The sequence below is a fragment of the Stegodyphus dumicola genome, chromosome 5 (genome assembly GCF_044657685.1).
Source record: "Stegodyphus dumicola isolate Sdum_Otavi_A_Nest chromosome 5, ASM4465768v1".
Taxonomy (NCBI): Eukaryota; Metazoa; Arthropoda; class Arachnida; order Araneae; family Eresidae; genus Stegodyphus; species Stegodyphus dumicola.
In genome coordinates, this window is record NC_140772.1 from 142,727,861 (window position 1) to 142,754,764 (window position 26,904).

At 32.3% G+C, this 26,904-nt stretch overlaps 1 protein-coding gene across 2 annotated transcripts in view; it reads right to left on the reverse strand.

The window, feature by feature from the left end:
* Window positions 1-26,904, reverse strand: part of LOC118179955 (traB domain-containing protein) — a 78,219-nt gene that overhangs the window by 25,726 nt on the left and 25,589 nt on the right. For both annotated transcript variants that reach the window (XM_085817141.1, XM_035349112.2), the window contains exons 4-6: window positions 14,750-14,890; window positions 6,209-6,319; window positions 5,494-5,633 (exon numbers count right to left, since the gene is read on the reverse strand). In XM_085817141.1, coding sequence (XP_085673267.1) covers window positions 5,494-5,633; window positions 6,209-6,319; window positions 14,750-14,890 — 392 coding nt within the window. The remainder of the gene's footprint in view (window positions 1-5,493; window positions 5,634-6,208; window positions 6,320-14,749; window positions 14,891-26,904) is intronic.

The window sequence follows — 26,904 nt, forward strand, 5'->3', positions numbered from 1 at the left end:
TTGGTAGAGCCCTTCTGATACTTTACTTCATAATTGAACATACTTAGTTTGAGTGACCAACGGAAGAGTCTACCTTTTAAATTTTTAACATTTTTGAGCCAAACGAGGGCCGCATGGTCCGTATGTATAACAAATTTTTGTCCATGCAGATAGTAATAGAATTTGTCTAGGGCATCTACTATGGCCAAACATTCTAACTCAGTAATATTATAATTTTTCTCATAATTTCTTAAAGTTCGGGAATGATATGATACAGGGTGAAGGACATCATTTTCATCTGGTTGTTTCAAAACAGCTCCAACAGCAGTTTGAGAAGCGTCAACAAAAATATGACATGGCCTACTGGAATCATACAATTGTAAAACAGGTTTGGAAATCAGTATTCGTTTCATTTCGTCGAAAGCTTTTTGACATTGGTCATCCCATTCCCACTTGACATCTTTTTTCAAGAGTGTTTAATGGAGCTCTAATAGTTGCATAATTCGGAATGAATCTATGATACACATTCACACTTCCCAAAACTCTTTGTAACTCTTTGGTGTTACTGGGGTTTTTAAGTTTCTTAATAACTTCTATATTATGGTTATCGGGAATTATTCTACCATTTTTTATTTCATAGCCAAGAAATGTGATCCGATCTCTGGCGAACACACACTTGTTTCGATTCAATTTAATATGCTCCTCTTTAAACACCTCAAATAAAATTTTTAAATGTTCTAAATGTTCTTTCTCAGAGGAAAAGTAAACGATTATATCATCAAAGTAACTGCAAGCGAAATTAATTTTATTTTTTGTTAATATTCGTCTAATTGTTCTGTTAAAAATTGCAGGTGCATTTTTGAAACCAAAAGGGAGTCTTAACCATTCGAATAATCCAAAATTCATGCAAAAAGCTAATTTCTCAGTATCTGCAGGGTGAATCGGGATATGCCAGAAACCAGATCTCAAATCAATTGTAGAAAATACTTTTGCTTTACTTAATTTGTCTAACAAAGTGTCAATGCGAGGAAGAGGGTTTGCATCTGTTTTAGCCACGGAATTCAATTTTCGATAATCTATACACAATCTAGTTTTTTTTTCCTTCCTCACGTTTAAGTACTAAAGTCACGGGGGACGAATATGGGCCACAACTTTCTTTAATTATACCTGCTTGTAATAATTGATCAATTTGGGTCTTAATTTCCTCTTCTTCCATAGGGGATGTTCTATAAGGTCTTAATGATACAGGCAAATCAGAATTTAAATTAATTCGTTGAGGTTCTGAGGTTCAATATTAATTTTTCCTACATCATACTTATTTCTAGAAAACACAGACGAATAATCATTTAACAATTTTTCCAAGTTATACTCTTTGTTATCGACAGTATTAGAAACAGCATTTTTCACATAAATGTTAGACTGAAAAACTAATTCCTTTGGATTTGTAGTCCGAGATTTACAGGTTGGAAAATTTCTTACATCATCATCATTATTATTAACACATGGATAAACATTTATTGTACCACCTTGAAGTTGGAGGTATAGAGATATGGGTCAGCTGTCAAAATGGCAGTCATCATTAAGTACAACAGCTCTCTGTTTAATTTTTAAATTAGTACAATCAATACTCAACTCAAATAATTTGCATTCATAAAGTCCTAAAATTACATAATTCAAATTATTATCAAGAACAAACAAGGTAATTTGTTTACTAATCCGTCCAATTTTCATTTGTATACAACATATTTTGTTGAAGATTATTTTTCCTTTAGTTTGGGTTACTGAAAATGATCTAACTCTTTGTACTTTTAAACGCAATTGTCTAGCTGTTTTGGAAGAAATTATTGATATGGTGGCACCACTGTCTACAACACACTCTAGACGTTTCTTATTGGACAAATATCCCGACACCTTTAATAGTCAACTACTGTGAGGGGTTTCTGGGGTTGCTTCTATTGCAAGGGGCGTAACATTAGATGTATCAGATCTCTCCCCTCTAAAAGGACAAACCTGAAACCAGTGAAAAGCATTTGGAATTCCGTTCCGGGTGCAAAGTCTACAGGGACTGGGTGGCAATGGCAATCTATTTTGAGAATTATAATTATGATGGCTTGTAAATCTTGGACCACTGAACCGATTATAAAAATTACTTGGTCTCTGAAAACGTTGGAAATTGTTGGGTCTAGGAGAATCTTGTCTCACTGTAGTTGAAATTCTACTTCTATTAAATCGATTGTAATCTTGGGGACTGTTCTCAATCGGAGTAACAAATCTGGGAGGTGCACTTTTGATTTGTTGATTTTCGCTAATCTTAATAAGCTTATGGACATGAGTAAGCCAAGAGATGGGGTCAGAGGGTGCGTTGATCGTCATTAAGGATTTTAATTCTGTAGGAAGGCCATCCGTCAGACCCTCCAAGATCATTTCATGAGTTAGATTTAATTTTTTACCAATATCTAATTTTTTGCGAAAATATTGCGTTATGTCCTCTTTATGATTGTACTTGTAATTGGCAAAATCACCAAACGTAGTTAAAGTGGGGTCGAAAAAATTTTCCTTTAAAATTTGGACTAATTCCACATATTTAGTAATTTTATGGCAGTTTTTGACATATACGCTAAGTGCATTACCTTTTAGATATCGAGCTACATTATTAAGCTTCCACGTTTCATCTTTATCTAAATGAGTTTTGTTAAAGTACTCAAGCCGTGAATTTATATCCATATCATTCTGCGCGTCAAAGGGAATTATACTTGTTTCAGGTTCAGCGCTAGCTGCCCTTAATGAATCATCAGGATCAGAGATGTTTTCATTAGCCATTATTCTCTTAATAATACTTTCATAAATAAAACTAATAATACTTTCATAAATAAAATTAACTCAAAAATAATACTCTTTAAATTTTCCCAAAACAATATTAAAACCAAAATACATCCTTTAAATACCAATACAAAATTTAACACACATTTATACCAAAATAATATTTTGAAATTTTCAAAATAAAAACACTATTATTAAATCAGTAATTATAATTCAATAGTAATAATATCATTTGCATCGCCAATCTTTTTACTAATTGCTTCTGTTTGACTTATTGTGACGAGAATACGAGTGATGAAATCGACACGAAAATACACATTTTTGTGCACTCTTGATTAGATTTTTGCAAAACACGATCAATCACCACACAAGCACAAAGCTCTCGAGAGCAACACAGAACGCCGTAGACGTAGGGAAAGATTTCCATCCTCAAAAGTAGGTCAACGGTAAGAGCACATTTGATGAACGACGAACTTTCGTTGGAAACACAGATCGCACATCACAGGGGCAGAAGGGTGCTTCTCTGGACGTAAAATAATCTGCAGAATACCAGAATACAGGTAACAGAAGGATGATTCTCTTGAAGAAAGAACGCCTATAGAAAAATGTAGAAACATAGAAGTCACACAGCGGCAAATTCATCTAAAGTGCGTAACATTTTATCCGTATAATCCTTGGGGTATTTTCTTTTTTTAGATAATCCCTTGGAAAGTGGTATCCTACCGGCTTTCTGAAATGTAATTTCTCATACATTATTTGTTTTGTGCAGCCGGGGCAACAGGAATGAGACAAATTTTGGAATATAAAGTGGTAGGTTTATTTTAGCATCCATCTCGTAAGCATTCTCCTCGTACCTTGAGCAGAAGCCCTACTTATACATATGTGTACGTCACGAGGCTCCTCCAATCAGCAATATTAATTGAAATCACGAGGTGACGCTATCTTCTCATCAGGAGTGTTCTTAAGTACTTTATGTAATATGACAGATTTATGAGTTTGGCGATTTGGCGGGCGCCAACAGGTTAATATATTTTATACTAAAGAAAGGATTTCGCCAAAATTTAGGAACAGGGATGCAATTTAGGTAGAGAATCGCCAACACATTATTAAGCAATATTAATAGAATTTAATTCAATCAATTTATTTAAAAATATCATTACATATATATATATATATATATATATATATATATATAAAAGCCTGCTTTAAATACAATAAAATATTTGGTTTTATATCTCATATTGTGATTCTGAGATTATTTTCTAATGATGCTGCAAATAAAATTATCTATGCTTATTTTTAATATAACACTGTGATGAGAATAACAGTTTGCAAGATATGGCATGAAGATATGTCACGGCCTGAATGGAATAAAACTACAAGAACATTTAAAAATATAAAGGCAGGTAAAGAGCACTGAAATAAGCAAATTTGAAAATGGAATATGAGTGCTGAAATGGGGCACCAAGTGCTACAGGGCATTATTGAGTGGAAAGTAAAAGTGTTTTGCTTTGATACACAAATGCAGAGTTTGCTAAGATGAATTTTATCAATGGGGTTGTTGTTAAAATGAAGCAGTTACTCAAAAGATTTATAGAGAACGATTCCCAAATACCTCTTTTTGGCAGACACTCCATTTTGTCTGCAATATCATAGATAAAATACATATTGATGAGGCCAGTGTTTGAGTAATTATACATACCACTTAAAATCTCTGCAAAGGATAACAATTTATGCTAGCAGATTGCTTTCATCTACCACTCAACAGTTCCCTATACTGCCTAAATGCACCATTTTGGCATACACATGTCATTACAAGATTTGCTTGTTTGGGTTTCTTCTATCAACCTTTACATGTTTGCATGATATTATTAAATCACCCTGTGTATGAAGCCATGATATGCTGATAATGAAGTTTTGCTTCCCACCAAACACACATAATGCCCAAAACTGACACATCACTGATAGCAAATTCTGGACTAAAGAGTACAAAATCAATCTCAATGTCTATAATTTCTCCTGCAATTAAATTAAACATTAAATATTACAATTTTCCATTAAACCATCCCTTCATTAATCTTCCCAATATTATATTTATTCTTTCTGTGACTAAATGTTTTATTTTTTTCTTTGTGTGATATTTCTTTATTTCCATAGCATAAGCCATTTCTTATTTTTCATTTTGCGTAAAACCATAACCATTAAATGATTTTTTTTTAAAATTTATTTTAAGTTCCACCCTGAGAATTCCTGAAACTCAGAACTATAATACTGGATAATTCTGTTTTATATATTAAGGCTGTATGCGTGCACTTAAAACATTTGATAGCTGGACAACTAAATATGCCTCTAATAGAATAGCGACTATTTTCTTTACTACTGTAAGTGGACTGTAGATAACTAACAAGGTAATTTCGAGTCTTTTGCTGGTAAAGGGCAAGTAGAATAAATGCAGACCATTCTAATAACTGCATTTCAAGCACTTTGTTTTAAGCAAAATACACTTCAACTGATTTCTTAAAATCCAAACATTAAGTCATTATTTTAAACATTCTTAAAAAAAAATTTCTATTTTTTAATAATCAATAATGTGCATGAATGCTTTAACTATATGTAGGCCATTATAAAAAAAGATGGTGCTAGAGCAATTTACAAATTTTACAAAAAAAAAAAAATTTCAAAAGTATATAATACCTAATAGGATCTTTTGCTCGTAACATATACCATGCAATTCGTAGTTTCTGCCACCATGACAATCGAGCCAGAGCTCTTTGAAGAGTTATATGAATAGGACGATCTCCTAAATGAACTAAACATCCAGGAATTCGCTTAGCCTACAATAAAAAAATAAAAATTGACTAATAATGTTTTAATAATAAAGGTAATGTTAAAGAAAACCACAAGCAACCCCTCCCCCCCAAAAAGAGAGGGGGGAACAGAAAAATGATATATAATACCTCAAAGCAAATTTAAAAAAGACAATTACTTTACTAATTACATACAATTACTTTACTTATTTCAACTTAATATAACCTAGCTTAGTAAATTCAGTAAAAATTTTTTAAAAATATTTCCTCAACATCTTGCTCAATGAATCTAAAATTCACTGATACAAAAATATCACTGTTATAAAAGTTATTTCCACTTAGGGCTGGCATTGCAACTAATGAAATTCTGCAACTAATTCTGCAATAAGTTATTAATTAATTAAAAAAAATTGTTCTTCGTGTGATCTAAATCAAGATAAAAAATAAGAAATGCTATTATAATTGATAAGAGCTTGTATTAAAAGATATTTTGCTTTGCATTTAAATAACATTTCTTCAGTTGATATACATTGCATATCTCACATACTACGTAACTTCTGCCATCATTCTTACATCCATTAATTAAAATAAATGTTGTTTACCTCAGCATATGCTCTTCTGAATTCTCCTCCAGGTGCCATTCCTAGCTGTTTCGTCAAGTGAGCAGACATACTTAGAAGAAGAACATACAATACTCCTTGTAGTAGACCATTCTGTTTATAAGGGGAAAAAATACTATGAATTAAAAAAATGAATTCATCAGAGAAATCATCATCAATAGAATTTCTACTAAAATGTTGATAAGATGAGATAATAGCAATAATAATAGATTGAACAAAATAATTAGCTGGATAAATAAAAGTGAAGAAATAGTGCTATTTGAAGTGGTAGCTGAACATAGTTAATCAAGTTCCCTCTCGTTTCTCTGCTACACCGAGAAATGAAAGCCAGAAAGCAAAACATTCCACTCCAAACAAATATCAGTCTTTGAGCTTCACTTATTGTGGACTAATAACATAGAAAAATGCTAAATCCCCCCCACACACAAACACAAAACCATTTGAGGGCTGAAAATTAAAATGTTGTTCATTAGCCAGGGAAAAAAAAAAAAAAATTGGGACAGTATCTTTTTAAAACCTTTATTAATGGCATACCAAAATCACCTGGTGTCACTCTAGCCCTTTATGCAGATGGCACAACCATCCTCTCTCAACAACCACAACTGGATTTTATGGGCTCTAAAATTCAGAGTTATCTCTCTAGTCTTGAGCTTCAGCTCATAACCTGGAAAAGCAAATGAATGGTCACTAAATGCACTGCTATGATCTTTTTAAGATCCCCACTCCCATATCCTACCATTAATTTAATTTTTTTTTTTATGACTACACTCCCTTGTGTGATTATCTTGTGTTAACTTGGATTCCAATTTACTCTGACGTCTTCAGATTGAGAATATTCTCAAAAAAGCGAAGAAAGTCAGAACCCAACTTTACTCAGTTTTAGTTCAAAACAGCCAACTATCAATTAAAACCAAAGTTCTCTTTATTGCAATTATAAGACTTTTCGTGTATGCCTGTACAATCTGAGGTACAGTAGCTAAGACACATATTAAGAAACTCCAAGCCTTTCAAAGTAAAACCCTACATTTAGCCCTTAATGCACCCTAGTTCGTTCACAGCGATATAATTCATTCAAACCTAAACAATAAACCCATCGAAGTCTTAAAAAAAAAAAAAAAAGACTTAGCCAAAATTTAATTTTGAAAATTGAACAGACTTTATAATCATGCAGTTTAAAACCATCCTGCTTGCATCTCAGCTATTCCTGGTTCTGCCAAATGACCATGCTCCATGACTGGACAAGAGTACGATAGCTCCCCACCATGTAAAAAGAGATGCCAAGCTTCAGTTTCAGCTATGATGGCAGCAAGGATGGACACTGCAAGCAGGAGCTGTCCCCTCTCTTAACTAAAAGAAATGCTATATTCAAACTCCTGTCTTCAAATTGCTACCGTCACCTCATCTATCTACTATCAAGATCTTCAAACATTATTATCAATCTGTTATACTTTATCACATCAATAATTGCAGATTAAATTCTGTTTAGATATTCATCCATGTGATATCCATTTATAATACTATTTCAAGATTTTACATCCATGTGATCAAGGAGTCTATTAATCTTAATCGCTTTTCTATTTGCTTTTGCTTTGTCTGAAAAGTTCATAAAAATATAAAATAATAATAATAAAAAAATCCTGAAAGGTTTCGGATTTTAAATAACGTCCAAAGAGGCCTTTTTTTAACCTTTTGTCTGTTACCTTTAATTATTAAATATCACATTCTTTGCATTTAAACCATAAAATTCAGTTCAAGAGCAATATCACAAAATTGTTTTAAATTGAGCATATCGTTAGAATTTCCGATACAGAGTCTCGCGTGCTGGAGATAATTTTTTTTTTTCTGCACAACGTTGCCATTGCTCACTTTGAAATCCTTGAGTTTGTTAATCAAAAGTTCGTCAAAGTTTTACAAAATATGAAATCAATAATAAAACAAATTCCAAATTTCAAATTTGGGCTTTCACATGCCCATATTTGCAGTAGGATTATGTCATTCAAAATTCGATGGCTCTATGTACCATTGCTTTATCACAATGTGAGAAATATACATACATTTATGCAGATTTTTCATTATTTAATTTCTTCAAATATAATGCAGGACTCTAACATTTGGTGGCAACAGTTTGAAAAGTGTAACGGACATTTATAGTGAGCCAACGTAAAATTGTGAAACGAAAACAATAGTCCTTCAGGAACAAAGCCCCATTGGACTAAATAAATAAATAAAAATAAAATATAAAATACAAAAATATCTGTTATCTACCTAATCCAGTGGTTAGCGTGAAGACGCAGGATCGAAAGGTTCCAAGATCGAATTTTACTAATTCACAGTTATCTCTTCCAAAAGTTTCAATATTCCTAAAAAATGCTCTTTATCCTCCCTAAACTTACACAAGTTATGCTGACTTCCTCTTTTACTTTCCTTAATGACTATTATATATCTTTTCTTCATTCTGCTCACTATTTAAATTTCATGATGTAGAGGTAGAGGGTACGATACCCAAGCACTCCAAAATACTTAATCCTTGGATCCCTTTATTAATTACAACACAAAATTGAATTATTCATGTCTATCCCCCTGACGACAGCAAACCTACTTCAATCTGACTGTTCTAATACTTTGGCCATTTGGTCTAGACCAGAGTTTCCCAAAATGTGGGTCGCGACCCAGCACCGGGTCACAAATTTCAGCTGGGTCGTGGAAAAAATTGTAAAAACACAAAAAATCTCTCTTACCTCACCAGTCAAATAAAAACCTCACTTTGACATCTTTTGAAATTTCAAAATTAATAGCTGAAACTGGGTATCCTCATAGTGCTGTAGAAAAATTAATACTTCCCGCTTTGAATATTGCTGCAAATAATCTATGCAGAATAAAGGGAACTTTTTTTTTTTTTTTTTTTTTTTTTTTTGTGATACATTATCAAATAATACAGTTAAACAGAGAATTGATGATTGGCTTGGTTTTTCTGAATGAACACTCACCATCTAACACTTTGCTCTAAATTTAATATTTTTTTAAACTTATTCAAGTACTGCAGGTGGCAACCCTTTAACCCCGTTTCCTACTGGACCGTTTAAATTCGGATGCTCTGATTGGCTAATTTCGATTCGTCATTCAGTGCCTTCTCCGGACATGCACCACTCACGTGTATCAAAACAAGGTTATGTTTGAATTTTTGTTACCTATTTTATTTGACAATAGATATTATTACTTATTATTATTAGCAACTTCATATTGGTAAGTAATAAAAATACTTTCTCTTATAAAAAATTAATAAACAAATTATTTCTATTAAAGCTTTCAACCTTTTTTTAAATGGATAAGTGGTTAATCAAGAAAACTACAGATTTAAATGATGATGATCAACCAAGTACGAGCAAAGCTGAACATCATGATCGTGAAGAAACTGTGGCTGAAGCACCTAAAGCAGATATACAGCATCAAAATAACAAGCTCACAACTAAGCTACTTCGACTCACAAATATTGTGACAAATATTTATGCTTTGGTTTCATTCCTGGCAGCAGTCAAAATAACTTGCCACTAAGTGTTATTTGCAATTAGCAACTTTCAAATGAAAGTATGAAACCGTCAAAGATGAAACGGCATTTTTAACACATTCCATTCTGAGTACTCTGATAAGGCAATTAACTTTTTTACTGATAAGAAAAATGAATTGATTGTTGCCTAAAAAAGGGGAAAAATACACTCTCACCTCACCAGTCAAATAAAAACCTCACTTTGACATATTTTGAAATTTCCAAATTAATAGCTGAAACTGGGTATCCTAATAGTGCTGGAGAAAAATTAATACTTCCCGCTTTGAAAATTGTCGCGAATAATCTATGCGGAATAACGGGAAAATGTTTATTTTTGGCGATACCATTATCAAATAATACAGTTAAACAGAGAATTGATGATTGCACTGGTTAAACAGAGAACTGATGATTGATTGGCTTGGTTTTTCTGAATGAACACTCACCATCTAAAAAAGATGCTATTTTTCCATTTAAGGATAGATTCCACGATTTCGAGTGGTTAATAAAAGTAGCTAATTTGTGCAACATATTTGCTACATTCAACGAATTGAATTTAAATTTGCAAGGCTTTGGTTTTAATATTTTCAAAGTATCGGAAAAAGTCGTTGCAATAATTAAAAAAATGACTCTGTGGAAACAGTGCTTTTCAAAAGAAAATGTTAAATCTTTTGAAACATTACATAAATTTGTTGAAACCCATTCAAACTACAATGAAGATTTACATCTTGAAACACTATCAATTTCAATTCTAGAACAACCTTTCGGAGCTAATAAATAGTTAATGACTACTTTCAGATATTCCTTCAAATAATATGTGGATCAATGATCCTTTTTCTGTCGATATTGAAAAGGAAGAAATGCTTAATCTTAGTGAACAAGAAGATGATAATTTAATTGAAATTTCATGCGACACTGATCTTTAAAAAGTGTTGAAACTGTACCACTAATTAATTTTTAGTTGTGGTGTCAAAAGGAATATCCAAGCGTAAGTGAAAAAGCGATACAATTTGTAATGCCTTTTGTCACCACTTATACGTGTGAAACTGTGTTCTCAGCCTTGGTGTACTTAAAAAATAAGTATTGAAACAGATTGGATGTCGAACCTAATTTGAGAATAAAATTAACATCATTAAGTCCTAATTTGAAATTACTATGTGATGAAAAACAACATCATCCTTCGCACTAAAGGCAAAATATGTAAAACAAAATTTATTTACTTCAAGTTTTAAATGAAGATAATGGATTATCTTTAATTACTTATGTTTTTGTTATATAATTATTTTACAGTTTTTGTGTACCAAATAAACAAACAAATAATTTGAATTTTGATTTTTATTAAAAAATAAAATTTGTTTTGTAAATACATTTTTATAATAAAGTGGGTCGTGAAAAAATTAAAAATCTCGTACCTGGCTGAAGTCAAAAAAGTTTGGGAAACGCTGGTCTAGACCACTTTATTTTTGATGAAGTTCTAAATTTGTTTTTACTGGTTCTCAACTTTTTCATTTACATTTTTTTAATACTTTGGAAGGTTACAATTTTTGTACTTAATAGAATTTAATTACAATATATTTTTGCTGCTAAAGTGCAATTATTCCTTTGGTTTAGATAGCATTTATATTTTTTAAGATTTGCCTAATTCTATTTTCCAATACATAGATTACCAAAAAAAAAAGGGGGGGAAGATTATTGCCAGCATACAAGGAATCTTCTTAAATTGTACAGAAAATATAAATACTTAAATTAGAACGAATAAAATGAATCTAAAATTCCAAGAATTAAATGTAAAAATTAGTTTGTGCAATTTCTTCCATCTTCTAGTCAATTTTTTTCAGAATTTTTTTGTATGGTTCTATCTACTGTGGAGGACAAAAAATGCAATTCCCCACAATAAATTAATAAGCAAATTCAGTTTAAAGACTTTAAAAATGAAACAGAACTAATCTTATTTTTACAAATAATTGTTTAATTAGATAAACATACTTGTATACCTTTCATACATCTTGATCTAATTTGTTAACTACAGCAGCAATTACGAAATCTAAATTACTTTTCTGATTTCTTATTTTACCTTAATTCACATAATCTAAAGAATCAGGGGAAAAAAAAAAAAAAAAAAAAAAAAAAAAAAAAAAAAAAACAGATTAGTTTGACAAAATTTGATAAAATTTCTTTCCACAAATCATGAAGTGCAAAAAGTGAATTTATGCAATTCCTCGCTGCAGAATTGTGTCAGAACACATTGGATGACAGCAAAATGGAGTGTATAAAAAAAGGAAAAAAACAATAATAATCATTCTTCATGAGATAAACTTACAGTAGTTCAGAAATGCTTTCCTTGTTCAGCAGATTTTCGGTTCATTTTAATAGAAATCTTTATTAATTCATTTATTTTTTGCACATTTTTCAGAAAATTTTTAGTTAAAATTGCTCATAAGTATGAACGCTTATTTATTTCACATTTATTTTTAACTTTAGAAGTACTAGCTACATCACCATGTATTTTAGGACTTAATAACTTTTAACCTCTTGAGGATCAGTGCATGGTGAATGAAACACAGCCCCAGGACCCAACCCCAAACCCCCGAAATGGAGCATCGCCACCGGCTCATGCATTTTCAGCAGTTAAGCCTACTTTTACAAAAAAATTCATAGAAAATCAGCATTCTAATTATAATGACTTAAATTTTTGAACCTTCACTGTCAGTTTCAATTACTGCAATTCTTTTAAAACTTTCTATAATATCATAGTCAGTGTTGTCATGTTCTGTCTCAATATTACCATCAAATGCAACATATTCTAAACACAAATCTTTATAATTTTCCTCACTGATGCCCAAAATATTAGAAATAGTTTGAAAGTCCTCTGTGGCTTCACCTAAATAAAAAGCACACTTTCTAAAGCAATTTCTAATTGCGCTTTGGCAGATGGCTTCCCATGCATATGACTATAATATATGTAGCCCCTAACACAGCTATTGGCTTAAGTTATCTTCTTTGAAGTGCTTACATTTTCACAAGACTCAATTTTGTTAATCTTTTTTTTAACGACATCTTTTCTGTAATTATATTTGAAAGCTTTTATAATACCTTGTGTTATGTCATTAGTTACACCTACGCATCTCAGCCCCCTAGCGGCATTTTCTGTATATACTTAGGAGAAGAATAAAATTATTCATTAGCAGAATACAGTCCACCTTGTTCAAAAGGCTGAATGACAGAAGTCGTATTTGCAGAAAGAAACATTAACTTAATGCTTTTCAGAACAATATCAGACAGGTATGCAGCACAGTTACCTAACAATAAAGCTATATCATTTTTTTTTTCTGTTGTTTCATATTTAAACTTTAATGTGTGCTCCGGTAATCCTGTAAAACAGACCAGTTTCGTCTATGTTACAAATTTCATGTGGCTTATATTCTTATAACATCTTTTATCCATTTCTTACTTGAATAATGATCTGTCCCTTACTTCTCACCATGTAGTTTCTAGTTTCTGATAAACAATGTTATTTCTTTTTTTACATCTTGCCATCCATCAGCTGGCATAAAATTTTCTCCTAGCAATTTAACAAATTCTACAGCTTTTGTGATCAAAAGAACTCTAGAAATTGGAACATTTTTTAGTGTCACAGCTTCAAATAATTCTAGAAGAGTGGTTTCAATGTCTCTCGATTTTCCATTTCTCTTGCACTTCCTTGAGACATTTGTTATTTTTTACTAGGTCTTTATCAATTTTATTTCTTTGTTCAAGTAAACTGCACCACTATTTTAAAAGCTGTTTCTCTTTGGCTGCATTTACCAAATGTATCATAATCTTCCAGTAATTTAACCTTTTCTCTATCAGACTTAAATAATTTTATTCACCCATTTACAAAATGTTACAAATCACACACACATCGCAGATAAAAAAATGTTTCTTCCTGTGATTCATTCAAATCCAAAAATTCCGATTTCTTGCCAATACGAAGACTGAAACTGTGCCTGTCAAATTGATCTGTCAACTTCATGATGATTATAGGTGTAATCAATGCTTTCCCCCCCCCCTTCAGCCTACAATGAGCACTCCCCTTTTCCAATCAAAGATTCATAATGTAAGATAATGCAAGAAAGCATTTCCTGATGTTTTCTGAGAACAGTCTCCAAACTTAATGTGTATATGCACATCCATCCCCCATGGGTCTTGGTTCTAGCTACACTGGCAAAATTTTCTGCTAAGCCTGTCTTATTGACACACTATAAAAGTGAAAGATAAATGAAAGAACTTCAAACAGCTTTTATCAGCCACAAAGAGTTTATTCCGGATCTGAATAATCAGACTTTTGCCAGTTTGAGTTTTATAAATAGTAGAGATGAGTTTAATAAATGACAGTTTTACTATTAATTAGCATATATTCGTTTTGTTTCCTGGAAATTTGAATGCAGTAAGCAGTCTGGTTGAGTTCATTAACCAGTGAGTTTAATAAGTGACAGTATTCATTTAATACTTTCTGGTAAAACACCTTACATTCTGCAAATATGATTTTTTTTTTTAAAATAGGATGCCTCCAACACCTGTCTTCCAACCTACCATTACTAGCGCATTGTCTGCACTCAATTATCCACAAATCCTCTTTATATATATATATATAAAACGGGAAGAGCAAATAAATAAGGTCAATTTCTGAAGAATTTTTTTTTTAAAAGAAGAAATGATAATTGGATACATATTTGCATCTACAATATTGATTTCATGCATGGAAACGCAAAATGTTGCTGTTTTAATAGAATCAATATCTAAAGATTTATTTTACACATTTCTTTAGTTACAGTGATATTTGTTCTTGCACATGGGTATTTCTCCGTGATTTTGCAAAATATAACAATAAAGTTACAAATAATACATATCAATAAATTTTAATTACCCTAGGCTACTTATTTGCGGCTTTAAGTTTAATACATAATCATGATATACAAATGATCTAAAACAATACAACTTACCTGTTCTATAGCAGCTTTCATTTTTTGAAAATTCATATTTTTTGACTCTTCAAGAATAGTTTTTTCATCTAAAGACAAGATGTTAACTCTGCTTTTGCATAACTCAATCATGACAATATCCGGCTGAACAGCTCTAATTGTCTATAAATAAGAATATTTATTGTGAGTCAAAATTAATACAGCAAATGAACTTAATGTTATTTAAATAATGAATATTAAATAAATTGTCAAAATGTAATTTTATATTCTATCAAATGTTTCCATGGGCTAGATTAAAAATTGCATCTTTTTTTTTCATTCATAAATTAAATTCATAGCAAATAAAATCTTACATTAACCTCGTTTGATTTTAATTCCTGAGATGATTTGACATGCACAGAGCTAACAGTAAATAGTAAGTAAGTATTTTTAAGTTATTTTTTGCTTTAAGTACTTTTTAAAAATTTTTATGTAGTATCTAAGTATTTTCTAAATATGAAATTATATTTTTAAATATATATTTGTTTTTTAAAAATTGTGAATTAGTTCTTTTTGTTTCTTTTATTGGTTTATATGGATTATGTCTAGTTCTTTTTTAGTTTCTTTTTACTGATATGCATATTCGTGTAGGGGAGGTTTCTGTAGACAAGGGTTTCTAAAATACATTGGTTTCTAGATTTTTTTTTAATTATTTTTTTATAAAAAATTAATTTTTTTAAAAATTTAATTTTTAAAAAAAAGTTTAATTCTTGAATTTAGTTGCTTGTTTCTCAAAAGACTTCATTAGTATTTTCCTTTTTGAACTTTAATTCTTAAATGTTAATTTCTAAGGGAACCACTATATTGGAATTACTTTTGGTTTTGACTTTTACCCTTGCCTGCATGAATGATGAAACACGAATTGAATGATTGGAGAGTTAGGTTTGGAGGCAAATTCCCCTTGATAAGTCTGTCTCCTGCCTACTCAACGTTCATTCACATGTGCATTTTTTAAAAAAATGTTTAATTTTAATTTATTAAATTAGTAAATTTATTTTCATGGATTGATTTTGCACTTGATTTACTTATGCTTCTGAATTTAAATGATATTATAGATTAGTTCGAGTATTAAATCTTTTATATGTTTGCACATTTTTTAAAAAATTATTTTGGCTTTTTTCCTTCTTTAAGGATTTAAATTTGCTTTTTTACTTTTATACGTATTTGTTAAAAATTAAATTTAAATTTAAATTTCATTCCTTGCAGCAATGGCGCAAAGAATATTTAATTAAATTTGTATTTAAATTTAATTTTTTAAATTAAATTCAATTTATTCTTATAAATATATTTATATACGTTTGGTGCGGTTGATTGCAAACAATATACGAGGTGCACATCTACATGTTATAGCAGTCCTATATATAAAATTTCAATGTTCTGAGGCTACTCGTTTTTGAGTTATGCGAGATACGTACGTACATACGTTAGTACAGACACCACGAAAAATTCTCTTTAGAATTCATTTTAAAGCAGTTTTATAATTTTGTTGGAGGAAAAGAGTCTTTTATTGTTCTTATTTACAGATATGACGCAAAACCATTGTTAAATTGCATTCAATAGCAGTCAAAATGGATATTTTCGTTGAAATATGCTGCCTGAAACTTTTCGTGATTACAATACTTCCTTTTTACTTCGTACAAGGAAGTAAAAGTAAAACTTTCCCATTAATAGAATATGAGAAGAGATGCTAAATGAAGATGATATAGTTACATTGCGATGACAATGCACAGTCACCAAACAATTAATAGAATGGTGAAATAATTAGTATTTTTTCAAATCCAGAAAATACCGAGTGGCCATAATTAAATTGACAGTGCTCACAGTGTTCTGTAGCGCGATCTATTTGCGAGAATGACGCCACATTTTGTAGGAAGATTAAACAAGATGGGGGACAAAGGATTCCGCGAAAAAACAAATTAGTTCCAAAAGTCACCGCTAGGAGAATATTTAATGCTGTGTAATAGAAAATAGAGTGTTAACAAATGCAAATCAATACGGAAATTACCTTTTATTTTGCATTCAAATGAAGTTCAATGTGGCTGCCATTGTTGTGGACCACATATTGCATTCTGTGCACAGTATGCACAACAGCAGAAAGTAACATGTTTGCAGGAATCTCCCGTACAGTCCGTGATATGTTATCCTTCATTGTAGCCAGGTCCTGGACCACTCCTTGATAGAGACCTTGGACTTAAGGTAACCCCATAGCCAGAAGTCGCATGGGGTAAGATCAGGCAACCGAGGTGGCCATGGAGTTGGAAAGTAGCGTCTAATGACTCTTTCTGTTGTGAATTTCTGTCATAGCATCTGTTGCACATGTACAGCAACGTGTGGAAGGGCTCCATCTTGCATGAAAATGATTTCCCTCAGGCAATGTCTTTGCTGAAGTGCTGCAATGACAAAGCTGTTCAACATGTGGCGATATTTCTCTCCAGTAACAGAACATGTTTTCGGTCCTGTCGGGGTAATGTTCTCATAGAAGAATGGACCTACGATAAATTCTGCTGTGAACCCACAACGAAAAGTTATGTTTGGTGAATGTAAGGGAATTGCTGTGACTGCATATGGTGATTTGTCATCCCAAATTCGGCAGTTTTGGGTATTCACAGTTCCATTCAGGTAAAAGTGGGCCTCGTCTCCCCATAAGATTTTTCACGGCCAAGCATCATCTACCTCCATTCCGGCAAGAAAGGTGAGAGCAAAAGTCAATCGCTTATCATGGTTGGGGTAGAGTAACTCCTGTACGCGGCTGATCTTGTAAGGACAGAAGTTGATAATCTTTCGTAAGATTTTTCATACCGTACTGTAAGGCATATAAATATTCTGAGCTACTCCACGAGCGCTAGAGGTGGCAGCAATATAGTCTGGTCCTCTGCCGACAATCGCCGTGGCAACTGCTTCGATTGTATCCTGTAGTACAGGTTTTCGTCCTCTGCCTGACTGAACCTTCAGAGAACCTGTTTTCTCAAATGTCGCAACCACTGCTTTTAGCCCATTAACTGACACAGGACTGTTACCTTTATGCATTTTTTTGTGCATTCTAAAAGCATGAAGAGCGGCTGACGCGTTGCACTGGTTGAGGTAAAAGAATTTGACCAGTAACGCACGCTCGACTAAAGAAGGAGACATTGCACATAAACTTTCAATCCAATTGATTTGAAACCCAACATTGCTTTTTAAAACCCAAGCAGCTGGCACTGTGGAATGGATGTAACGTGAAATTTGAATAAAGAACTTCTTCTGCTCAGCGTACATGATACTGCAGATCACGAGACTTTATCAGTGTTTATGTAGATTTTATGCTTTTTTTAAAAGTGTTGCCATATTGCACTTGAACTAAATCAGAAAATGTGCATAATAAAAGGTAATTTTATTTCACATTAATTTGCATTAATTAACAGTCTATTTTCTATTACACAGCACCAAATATACACCTAGCGGTGACTTCTGGAACTAATTTGTTTTTTTGCAGAATTCTTCGTCCCCCATCTTGTTTAATCTTCCTACCAAATGTGGCGCCATTTTCGAAAACAGATCGCGCTACAGAACAATGTGAGCACTGTCAGTTTAATTATGGCCACCCGGTACTGTCATCTTGTCTTTAAGTCACATTTTAATTTCATCATTTATGCAAAATAACTTTCTTAAAGAAACATTAATAAAAAATTAATAATTTCATCATGTCATCTTACTAGGTTTAAACTGATGATCAAAAGTTCAGAAATTTCTGAAATCTGGAATTGAATTCCAATGATTCCCAATCTCGAATTTCACATAGTAATACACGAAAAGCAGAAAGCTGACGTCTTTTCACTATGAACTCATGAATAAAAATATTGCAGATTGTATATTCTGTATGTAAATCCTGTTTCGATGATTCTTATTGGTTAAATATGCATGTCTATTAAATATAAATAACTAATTTGTGAGTTTTCTTAACTTTAGTTGATTTTATATGATGATTTAATTATTGTTATTTTATGAATTACTTGCAGACATCTTTAATAAAGGAAAAAGAATAAACTTTATCTATAAATAAATCGATAGAGAAACAAAATTGGCTAGAATTATTATTCAACTTTCAAGTTCAATAACTATTTAAAAAAATCTATTTTAAGATTTGAAATCATTATCAGAAATTGAACTGTGATAAATTTATAGTCTTATTGTTATTAAACTGTAATCACATGATCTATTCTTACAACTTAGATTATTAATAGAGTTGACATTTCATGTACAAGAGATCAGGAGTGCCAGCATCCTGCAAAGTTTCAAATTCTCATGTAACATTTGACTGTCCCAAAATTTTATTTCCATTAAAAACCTGCTACTGATTATAAAATTTTCAAGAAAATATAGCTAGTAGATAATGTATGCAGTAGTGGCCAAACTTGTGAAAATCTTTTGGAAAAAATTTACTTTTGAGATCTGGTGTCTCATAACAGCATTCTGAAATCATACATCAACGAAAAAATATTTTTATCAATGATATAATGCCTGAAATTTTGTTCAATCATCTATATTCTATCGAACACTATAAACACATAGCCCCTCAACAACAACAAAATTAAAAAAAGAAAAAGAAAAAAAAAAAAAAAAAAAAGAAGCCCAACTCTTAGTTTTATTTGAAAACAATTTTTCCTTTTTGTATATAGCCAATAAGCTGAGAAAGTATTTGGACAGACTATCAGACATTATCTTGTTTTGGCAATGAGCCAATCAAATCACAGTAAAATTCAATTTAATGATGTCATGTACAATAGAACTCATAGAAAGATATTTGCTATGAAACTGCTATCAATTGTACTATTAAATGAACAAAGCTACAGATGTCAAGACATAGGGTAAATTGGTAGAAACATAAATCAGATGTGATATTCCTAAATTTTTGAAAAGTATAGGAATAGTCAGTCACCTCTTGACTTGTAAATTTAGTCACCTCTTGACTTGTAAATTTAGTCACCTCTTGACTTGTAAATTTAGTCACCTCTTGACTTGTAAATTTAGTCACCTCTTGACTTGTAAATTTAGTCACCTCTTGACTTGTCAGACTTGTAAAATTAGCAAAAGAAACGTAATACAAAGTTATAATAAAGAATCAAAAGACTGCGCCCACGCAATATGAAAAAGTCGAATGTGAAATTGAGTTCAAGAACAACAAATATAAGAATTAAAATTTTTTGTAAAAAAAAAAAGTTCTATTTTCATCTTCCAAACAAAAAGCTACAATTATTAAGAATATTTATATATTTATAAATGATTTGTAGCATTTATATTTGTAGCAACAACACTCAAAAAAATATTTAAGCACTTTTTTTATTTGAAGCCTTTCCAAACATTTTGGCTAATTTATATCAATTGCCTTCTCTTTAAGCATCTTATCTAACACTTAGAAATTTGTTTCAATATGCAAACCAGTGTACCTACTAAATTCTGTGTGCTTTATCTCCTAACTTGTCAATCTCTCAATCTAATGTATCTAATGAGGTTTTCATTGATATGGTAATAGTTAAATAGTCCAGAACACCCGACAGACGTGAAGCAAATTATTGTTATGTCTGAAAGTAACTACAGTCAGATAAAGGTTTAAATGAGTCTCTTATTTAAAAATAACTTAGAACATAAAGGCACGTATGCTAGCAAAATACACTACAGCTCGTGGTGATGTAATTGAACAGGAACAGTCAAATCCAAGCTAAAAGTGTCGACTAGTAGTCAAAGACTATACAATTTAATTTTAATCTAAGTTGACTCAGTAACTCTATCGTCGTAACAAATTCAGATGTCTGCAGTGATAACCCAAAGACGAATAACCACAAAGTATCACAGCTGGCAGGAATTAATGCAGCGTGCAAGCAGAGGCCAGAAACACTGTCTTCCAATCCAAAAACCTCAGTTTAAAAACTATCTAAATTATTTGCATTCTGTTGGGAAAAAGGAAAAATGAAGTTACAGTAAAGGCAGAAATTATAAGCAGCTGGTTAATTTACATAATAATAACTGTACACATCTTTGAAGAATAATTTTTTTTCTTTTTATGCATCAGTTCCTTTCTTCAATACGCTCCCTCCTCCTTTTAAATTTCTTTGATTTAATTAAAGATTTCTGTTATTTTAAAAAACTAAATGCATTTGGAATGTATAAAAAGAGCTGCTAATTTTATTTCTTTAGTAATATGAACGTTCAGAAAAATATGAAATTATATATGTTATGGGCCAGTTACATAGCCGGTGTGCCAGAATTTTTAGAATTTAGTGACACACTGGCAACAAAATCTAGAAATCGCAAAACTTTTAGAATTAAGGACAGGCACTGGGGGATAAATAAAGGGAAGATAAACATGTTCAAAAAATGACTTCTAGTATCAGAAGTAAAAAATTCAAATATTGTTTTCATTGTTCTTCCAAAAATTCTCCAAAAAGTAAAGAAATTCATAGCAAATTTTCTGTAAAAAAACAGAATTACATGTTAATACCATGAATAAATATTTCATTTTGTCACATTTTTCTGGAATCTTGTAGAATCATGGGTCTATAAATCTTGCCTTTAGATCCTTCTAAACTTTCTAAGTTGCAATGTTTAAAATCCCAAAGAAAAATTATCCCTACCAATTAATTCTGAAACAGCAAAAAGGCAAAAATGGCTGGGGGGAATAAATAAATAAATATATAATAATAAAAATAACAATACCATTCAGATTTTACATTATGCCCAAAGGGGTGTTATTTTGATGAGATTTATTAACATAACATTCTAAAAAATCGTCAAAAATTCATAAATGCCGGAATTAAAGATTTTCTATAAAAATTGATCTTAAAATCACCAAAATATTGACAAGTCACCAAATTTAGAACCGTTTAATAAAAGAATTTACATCCCCAAAAGTGAAAAGTTTCTTTAAGTGCTTTAATATTATATAATATTCTAAAAAAATCAAGGAAAAATTCGCAAATCTCATAATTAAAAATTTTCTATAGAAATTTATCTTAAAATCGCCAAAAAATGTTTATAAGTCACCAAATTTAGAACCATTTAATAAAAGAATTTACATCTACAAAAGTGAAAAGTTGTTTAAGAGCTCTTTAAAAAAATGGGTACTTTGCCGTTTTGCTGGCGCAGGCGATTAAAGTCGGCAATAATGGTGCAACTGATGCCAAACGGAATATCCTCGATGGTAACCTTTAACACCTCATATTTTCAAAACCAGTCACAGCCATTTGTTATCAGATTGATTGTTTCTTTCAATACTAGCATACAATTACATAGAATTTTTACCAGATAGTTCAGTTTTATGCCCTAAGGCCATTCACAGTAATTAACTCAATTAGGATGCCATCACACCGCTTACCCGAAGCCGAAAATATAGAAAAGGCAAAGTCAAGGGTTAAATTCATCAGTTCTAATGAGAATGCATTAGCGAAGTAAAGCACTGCGGTTTTACATAATTTTAGAGTAAGCTATTCGTACGAATTGAAATAATTCTTGCATTTAAACTTGTACACCAAATTAAGATTTAACTTGAAATTAATGTAGGTAATTACTGACAGAATTAGATTTTTGTAGCGTAGTTTACTTGGTATAAGATCACTTGGGGTCACGTGATATAAACCGCCAAATCGGATGTTGAACTATGTTCATACTAAATTTTTAAATTAATGTCTTTTGACAAATTTATTGTCTTTATTTATTGGCTTTTAACAAAATTTTAAACGATACTAAAATATTTATGCCTTCAAAATAAAAAATTCTTAGAACTAATATTTTTTATGTGTATACTGTATGTTGTCGCCAATAAAGTCTGCTTGGCGAGATTTGCGCCGGCGAAATGGAAAAGTACCAAAAAATGAAATAATTTCAAAATGCTTCTCTTTTATATCTTACCCAGAAACTCGAATATTGCACAGTTTATCTTAGAAACAGGAACAAATTATAACCCATTCTAAAGATAACCACATTTGTCAGTGAATGGCCAAAAATATTCCTCCAAAATGCTTATTCACACTCAAAATGGCAGTTGTAAAAACAGACAGAAATTTCACATGATTAAAATTAAAGACCTTTCGCGATTTTAGGCGAAATTAAGGACTTTTAATGAGCAAAAATCGATTCTAAAAAACCTAAGGACTTTTTAAGGACATAGGAACCCTGTGCTATGGTTATTTATCTAAAGGCAGGGATGCTTTTGCAGAGAACTTTCTATGGGAAACTGGCTCATATGTATGTTGTACATAGGAAAAACCACAAAAACACCCATGTAGCCAGGCCATTCACCTATTCATGTAGCCAGGTCGAACAACCAGTGTTTGGCAACTTTAGCATTTGGCCACTGGTGGGCCACGTATGTAAGAATACAGCTTACTGCCCTTCAAACCAATCATATCACATGGTTATGCACTTCTGAGAATGAGTGCAGAAATCTTGCATACTTTGGGCAAAGGCAGCCTGTGGGATGTGGTTGAATTCAGCACCTACATTGCATTAGATTGTGGTGATGGCGATAAGGAGCGTGCTTTGCATCCTCCGATAAATGTGGCAACCCTAGAGGAGAAGTATCTTACAAGTAGGGAGCGGAGCGAGACGGGCCAGCTGTCGGGGAGTGTGCGCGAAGTTTCGAAATAAAGCTTAATTTTTATTGTGCACTATGTCTAGTTAATACTTATATTAATGCAGGAAGAACATAATCTGTGATATGAAATGCGAGGATTGGTGGTAAAACATATAGGTAACAACATGATAGGAATCACCATAATGGTTACCCGGACTGCGTTAAATCAGGCAGTATGAACAGTTCTCAAGCACTTTTGGTTTTGACTACAAGCCATCACTCAAGATCTCCAAACCAGAAGTAATGGATTACACCGGTTTTCATCCTCCGAATCACAGATGAGTATTAATTATAGATCATTTTATAATTCTGTTTCCTAATTATCATTTAATTTCATTTTCTTTAGTTAAATTTTTGCTTTTATTTTGGCTTAAAAACCTTGCACAATGTCTGATGCTCATGCCGTCCAAATTCTGTTTTATAACCAATCAGACCCATCTTTATGGTTTATTATGTGTGAAAGTACCTTTGCTCTTGCCACCCCCAAACCTACCATAGAATCCATTACTAAATATAATTATGTAGTTGCTCATCTCCCTCCAGATATTGCATCATTAGTGCGAGATTTACTTATGAAACCAGACCCTATTGATCCATATACAAAGCTCAAAACTGAGTTAATAAATCGATCAGGAGAATCTTCTCAGCAAGAAATTCACCAATTATTAGCTGGAGAGGAATTAGGTTCTCACAAACCTTCCGATTTGCTTAGAAATATGAAACGTCGAGCAGAATCTTTAAATGTTCCTGATAACTTAATGTTAGAATTATTCCTTCAACATTTGCCTTCGAATGTTCAGTCTATTTTGGCAGCGGTTTCCAATTTAACTGTAGATAAAGTTGCAGAAATTGCTGACAGAATTTTAGAAGTAAATCCAACCCCAGGGACTTGAGCCGTTTCTCGCACAGTCGATCAGTCTTTTGAGGATAAATTATTTAAAGAAATAGAAAAATTAAACGAACGTATTGATCACATTTCTCTTTCTCATGGTCACTCGCCAAATCGCGGAGATCGCAATAACAAAAGAAGCAATTCCAAAAGGAGAGATTATTCTGTTTGCTGGTATCATAGACGTTTTGGGGAAAAGTGTAGAGGAGACAAATGTACAAAACCTTGTTCATGGCAGGGAAATGAAACCAGCAAAGAATAGAGGCGACTTATTCTTTGCCTCAAGTTTCACGTCGCCTGTTCGTTTGTGACCGTAGAACAAACCTTTCATTCTTCGTCGATACCGGCTCTGACGTGTCCTTACTTCCAGCAAATAATTCTCAAAAACGGAATTCTCCCCAACAAACACTTTTCGCTGCTAATTCTTCCACTATTCATGTTTATGGTCAAACAACTTCTTTTTTATCACTTTCTTTGCATTTCAAATTAAGACAACAGTTTACATGGACTTTTCTTATAGCAAATGTTAGTACACTCATTCTTAGAACAGATTTTCTCCATTTCTTTGAATTGGTGCCTGATCTCGGAAACAAATGTCTCAAAAACGCAGTTTAAAACCGTCGGCTGCGTGAAGAAAGCAGGCATTTATTTAGTAAAAACTGTGTTTAGTGATACACCCTATCACAGAATTTTAAAAGAATTTCCTTCAATTACCAGATCCTAACCAACCTATTAAACACAACATCATTCATTATATCATAACTAAAGGTCCACCTGTGGTTGCAAAACCTCGTCGGTTAGCTCTAGATCGCTTAAAAATAGCAAAACAAGAATTTCAAACTATAATGCAATTGGAGCATTTGAGACCTTCGAGCAGCAATTATGCATCCCCACTTCACATGGTTCCAAAAAAGGGAAGTCTGGAATGGAGACCTGTAGAAGATTATTGAGCATTGACCGTTCAAACAACAAAAGACAATGCTTAGCTGATTTTACTGCTGCATTGCACGGTACTAAAATTTTTAGTCATGTCGACCTGATTAAGGCATACCATCAAATACCAATTAACCCAGCCGACATCCACAAAACCGCCATATTCACAGCATTAGGTTTATTTGAAAGTACCCGTATGCAATTCGGCTTACGCAATGCATCTGCAACTTTTCAACGTTTTATAGATGAAGTCACGCGGGATTTAGAAGGTGTTTATGCTTTCGTCGATGACTTGCTCATAACCTCTAAAGATTCTGAGAAACATTGTAGACATTTGCAAGCTTTATTTTCCAAACTTCAGAAATATGGACTTTGCATAAATGTTTGAAAATGTACCTCTGGTCAAATGTCTATTGATTTCTTAGGTTTTCGCCTTAGTGCAAACGGAATTGAACATCATACTGACAAAGTCAAATGTACTTTAGATTTTCCTCAACCGACCACTCTCACTCAGCTTCGCCGATTTTTAGGCAAGTTTAACTTTTACAGATGTTTCATACCTAAAGCAGCACATATTCTTTCTCCTTTAATAAAATTGTTAGAAGGCTATATTAATAAAAAGAAATCTTGTTCTCATGTTCAGGATTCCTCCCCACAATTAAATTGGAACGAGAATGCTGAACAAGCCTTTATTGCTGCCAAAAATGCCATTGCTCAGGCTACCCTTTTGAGACACGCTATTCCCAGAGCCCAGCTAAGCATCTGGGTAGATGCCTCAGATGTCGTAATAGGCGGCACACTTATGCAGTTGTCTCAACAAACATGGGAACCTATAGCATTTTTCTCTGTGAAACTCAATACAAGTCAACAGACATGGTCCGTGTACGATAGGGAATTATTTTCAATTTATTCTGCAATTAAGAAATTCCGACACATGTTAGAGGGCAGAAATTTTATCATTTACATGGATCAAAAACCGTTAATATACGCTTTTAAACAGAACCCTCATAAATATTCACCTCAACAATTGCACCATTTAGATTTTATTTCTCAGTACTCTACTGATATCAGGCATCTGCAAGGTTCAAAAAACGTCGTTGCTGACGCTCTTTCAAGAATCAAAATTGATTCCATAATAAAATCTCCATTTTTGGATTTAAAAACATTTTTGGAAGCTCAACTGCATGATTAGGAGGTACAAGACCTTCTCAAAAACAATACATCATCTGGAATCAACTGGATAATCAACTGGAATTTAAACCATGTCAATATTCTGATGGTAATATTCTTTGTGACATAGCAACGGACATTCCTCGTCCATTTGTTCTGAATTCCTTTCGCAGACTCATCTTTAATCATCTGCATAATCTGTCACATCCAGGAATTGCAGCTACTACGAAGCTTATTTGTTCTCGTTATGTATGGCCCGATATGAAACGTCATATCAAAAATTGGGTGAAATCCTGTGAATCTTGCCCAAAATCAAAAATTACTAAGCATACTGAAGAGCCCATTCTCTCTTCCTGATGCACGTTTTTCAGAAATCCATGTGGATATCGTTAGACCATTACCTCCATCAGAAAACAACATGTACCTTTTGACTCTAATAGATAGATTCTCCAGATGACCTGAAGCCATTCCCATCCCGGATATGAAAACAGAAACCATTTGCAGAGCCATTTTCAACTGTTGGATATCTCGTTTTGGCTG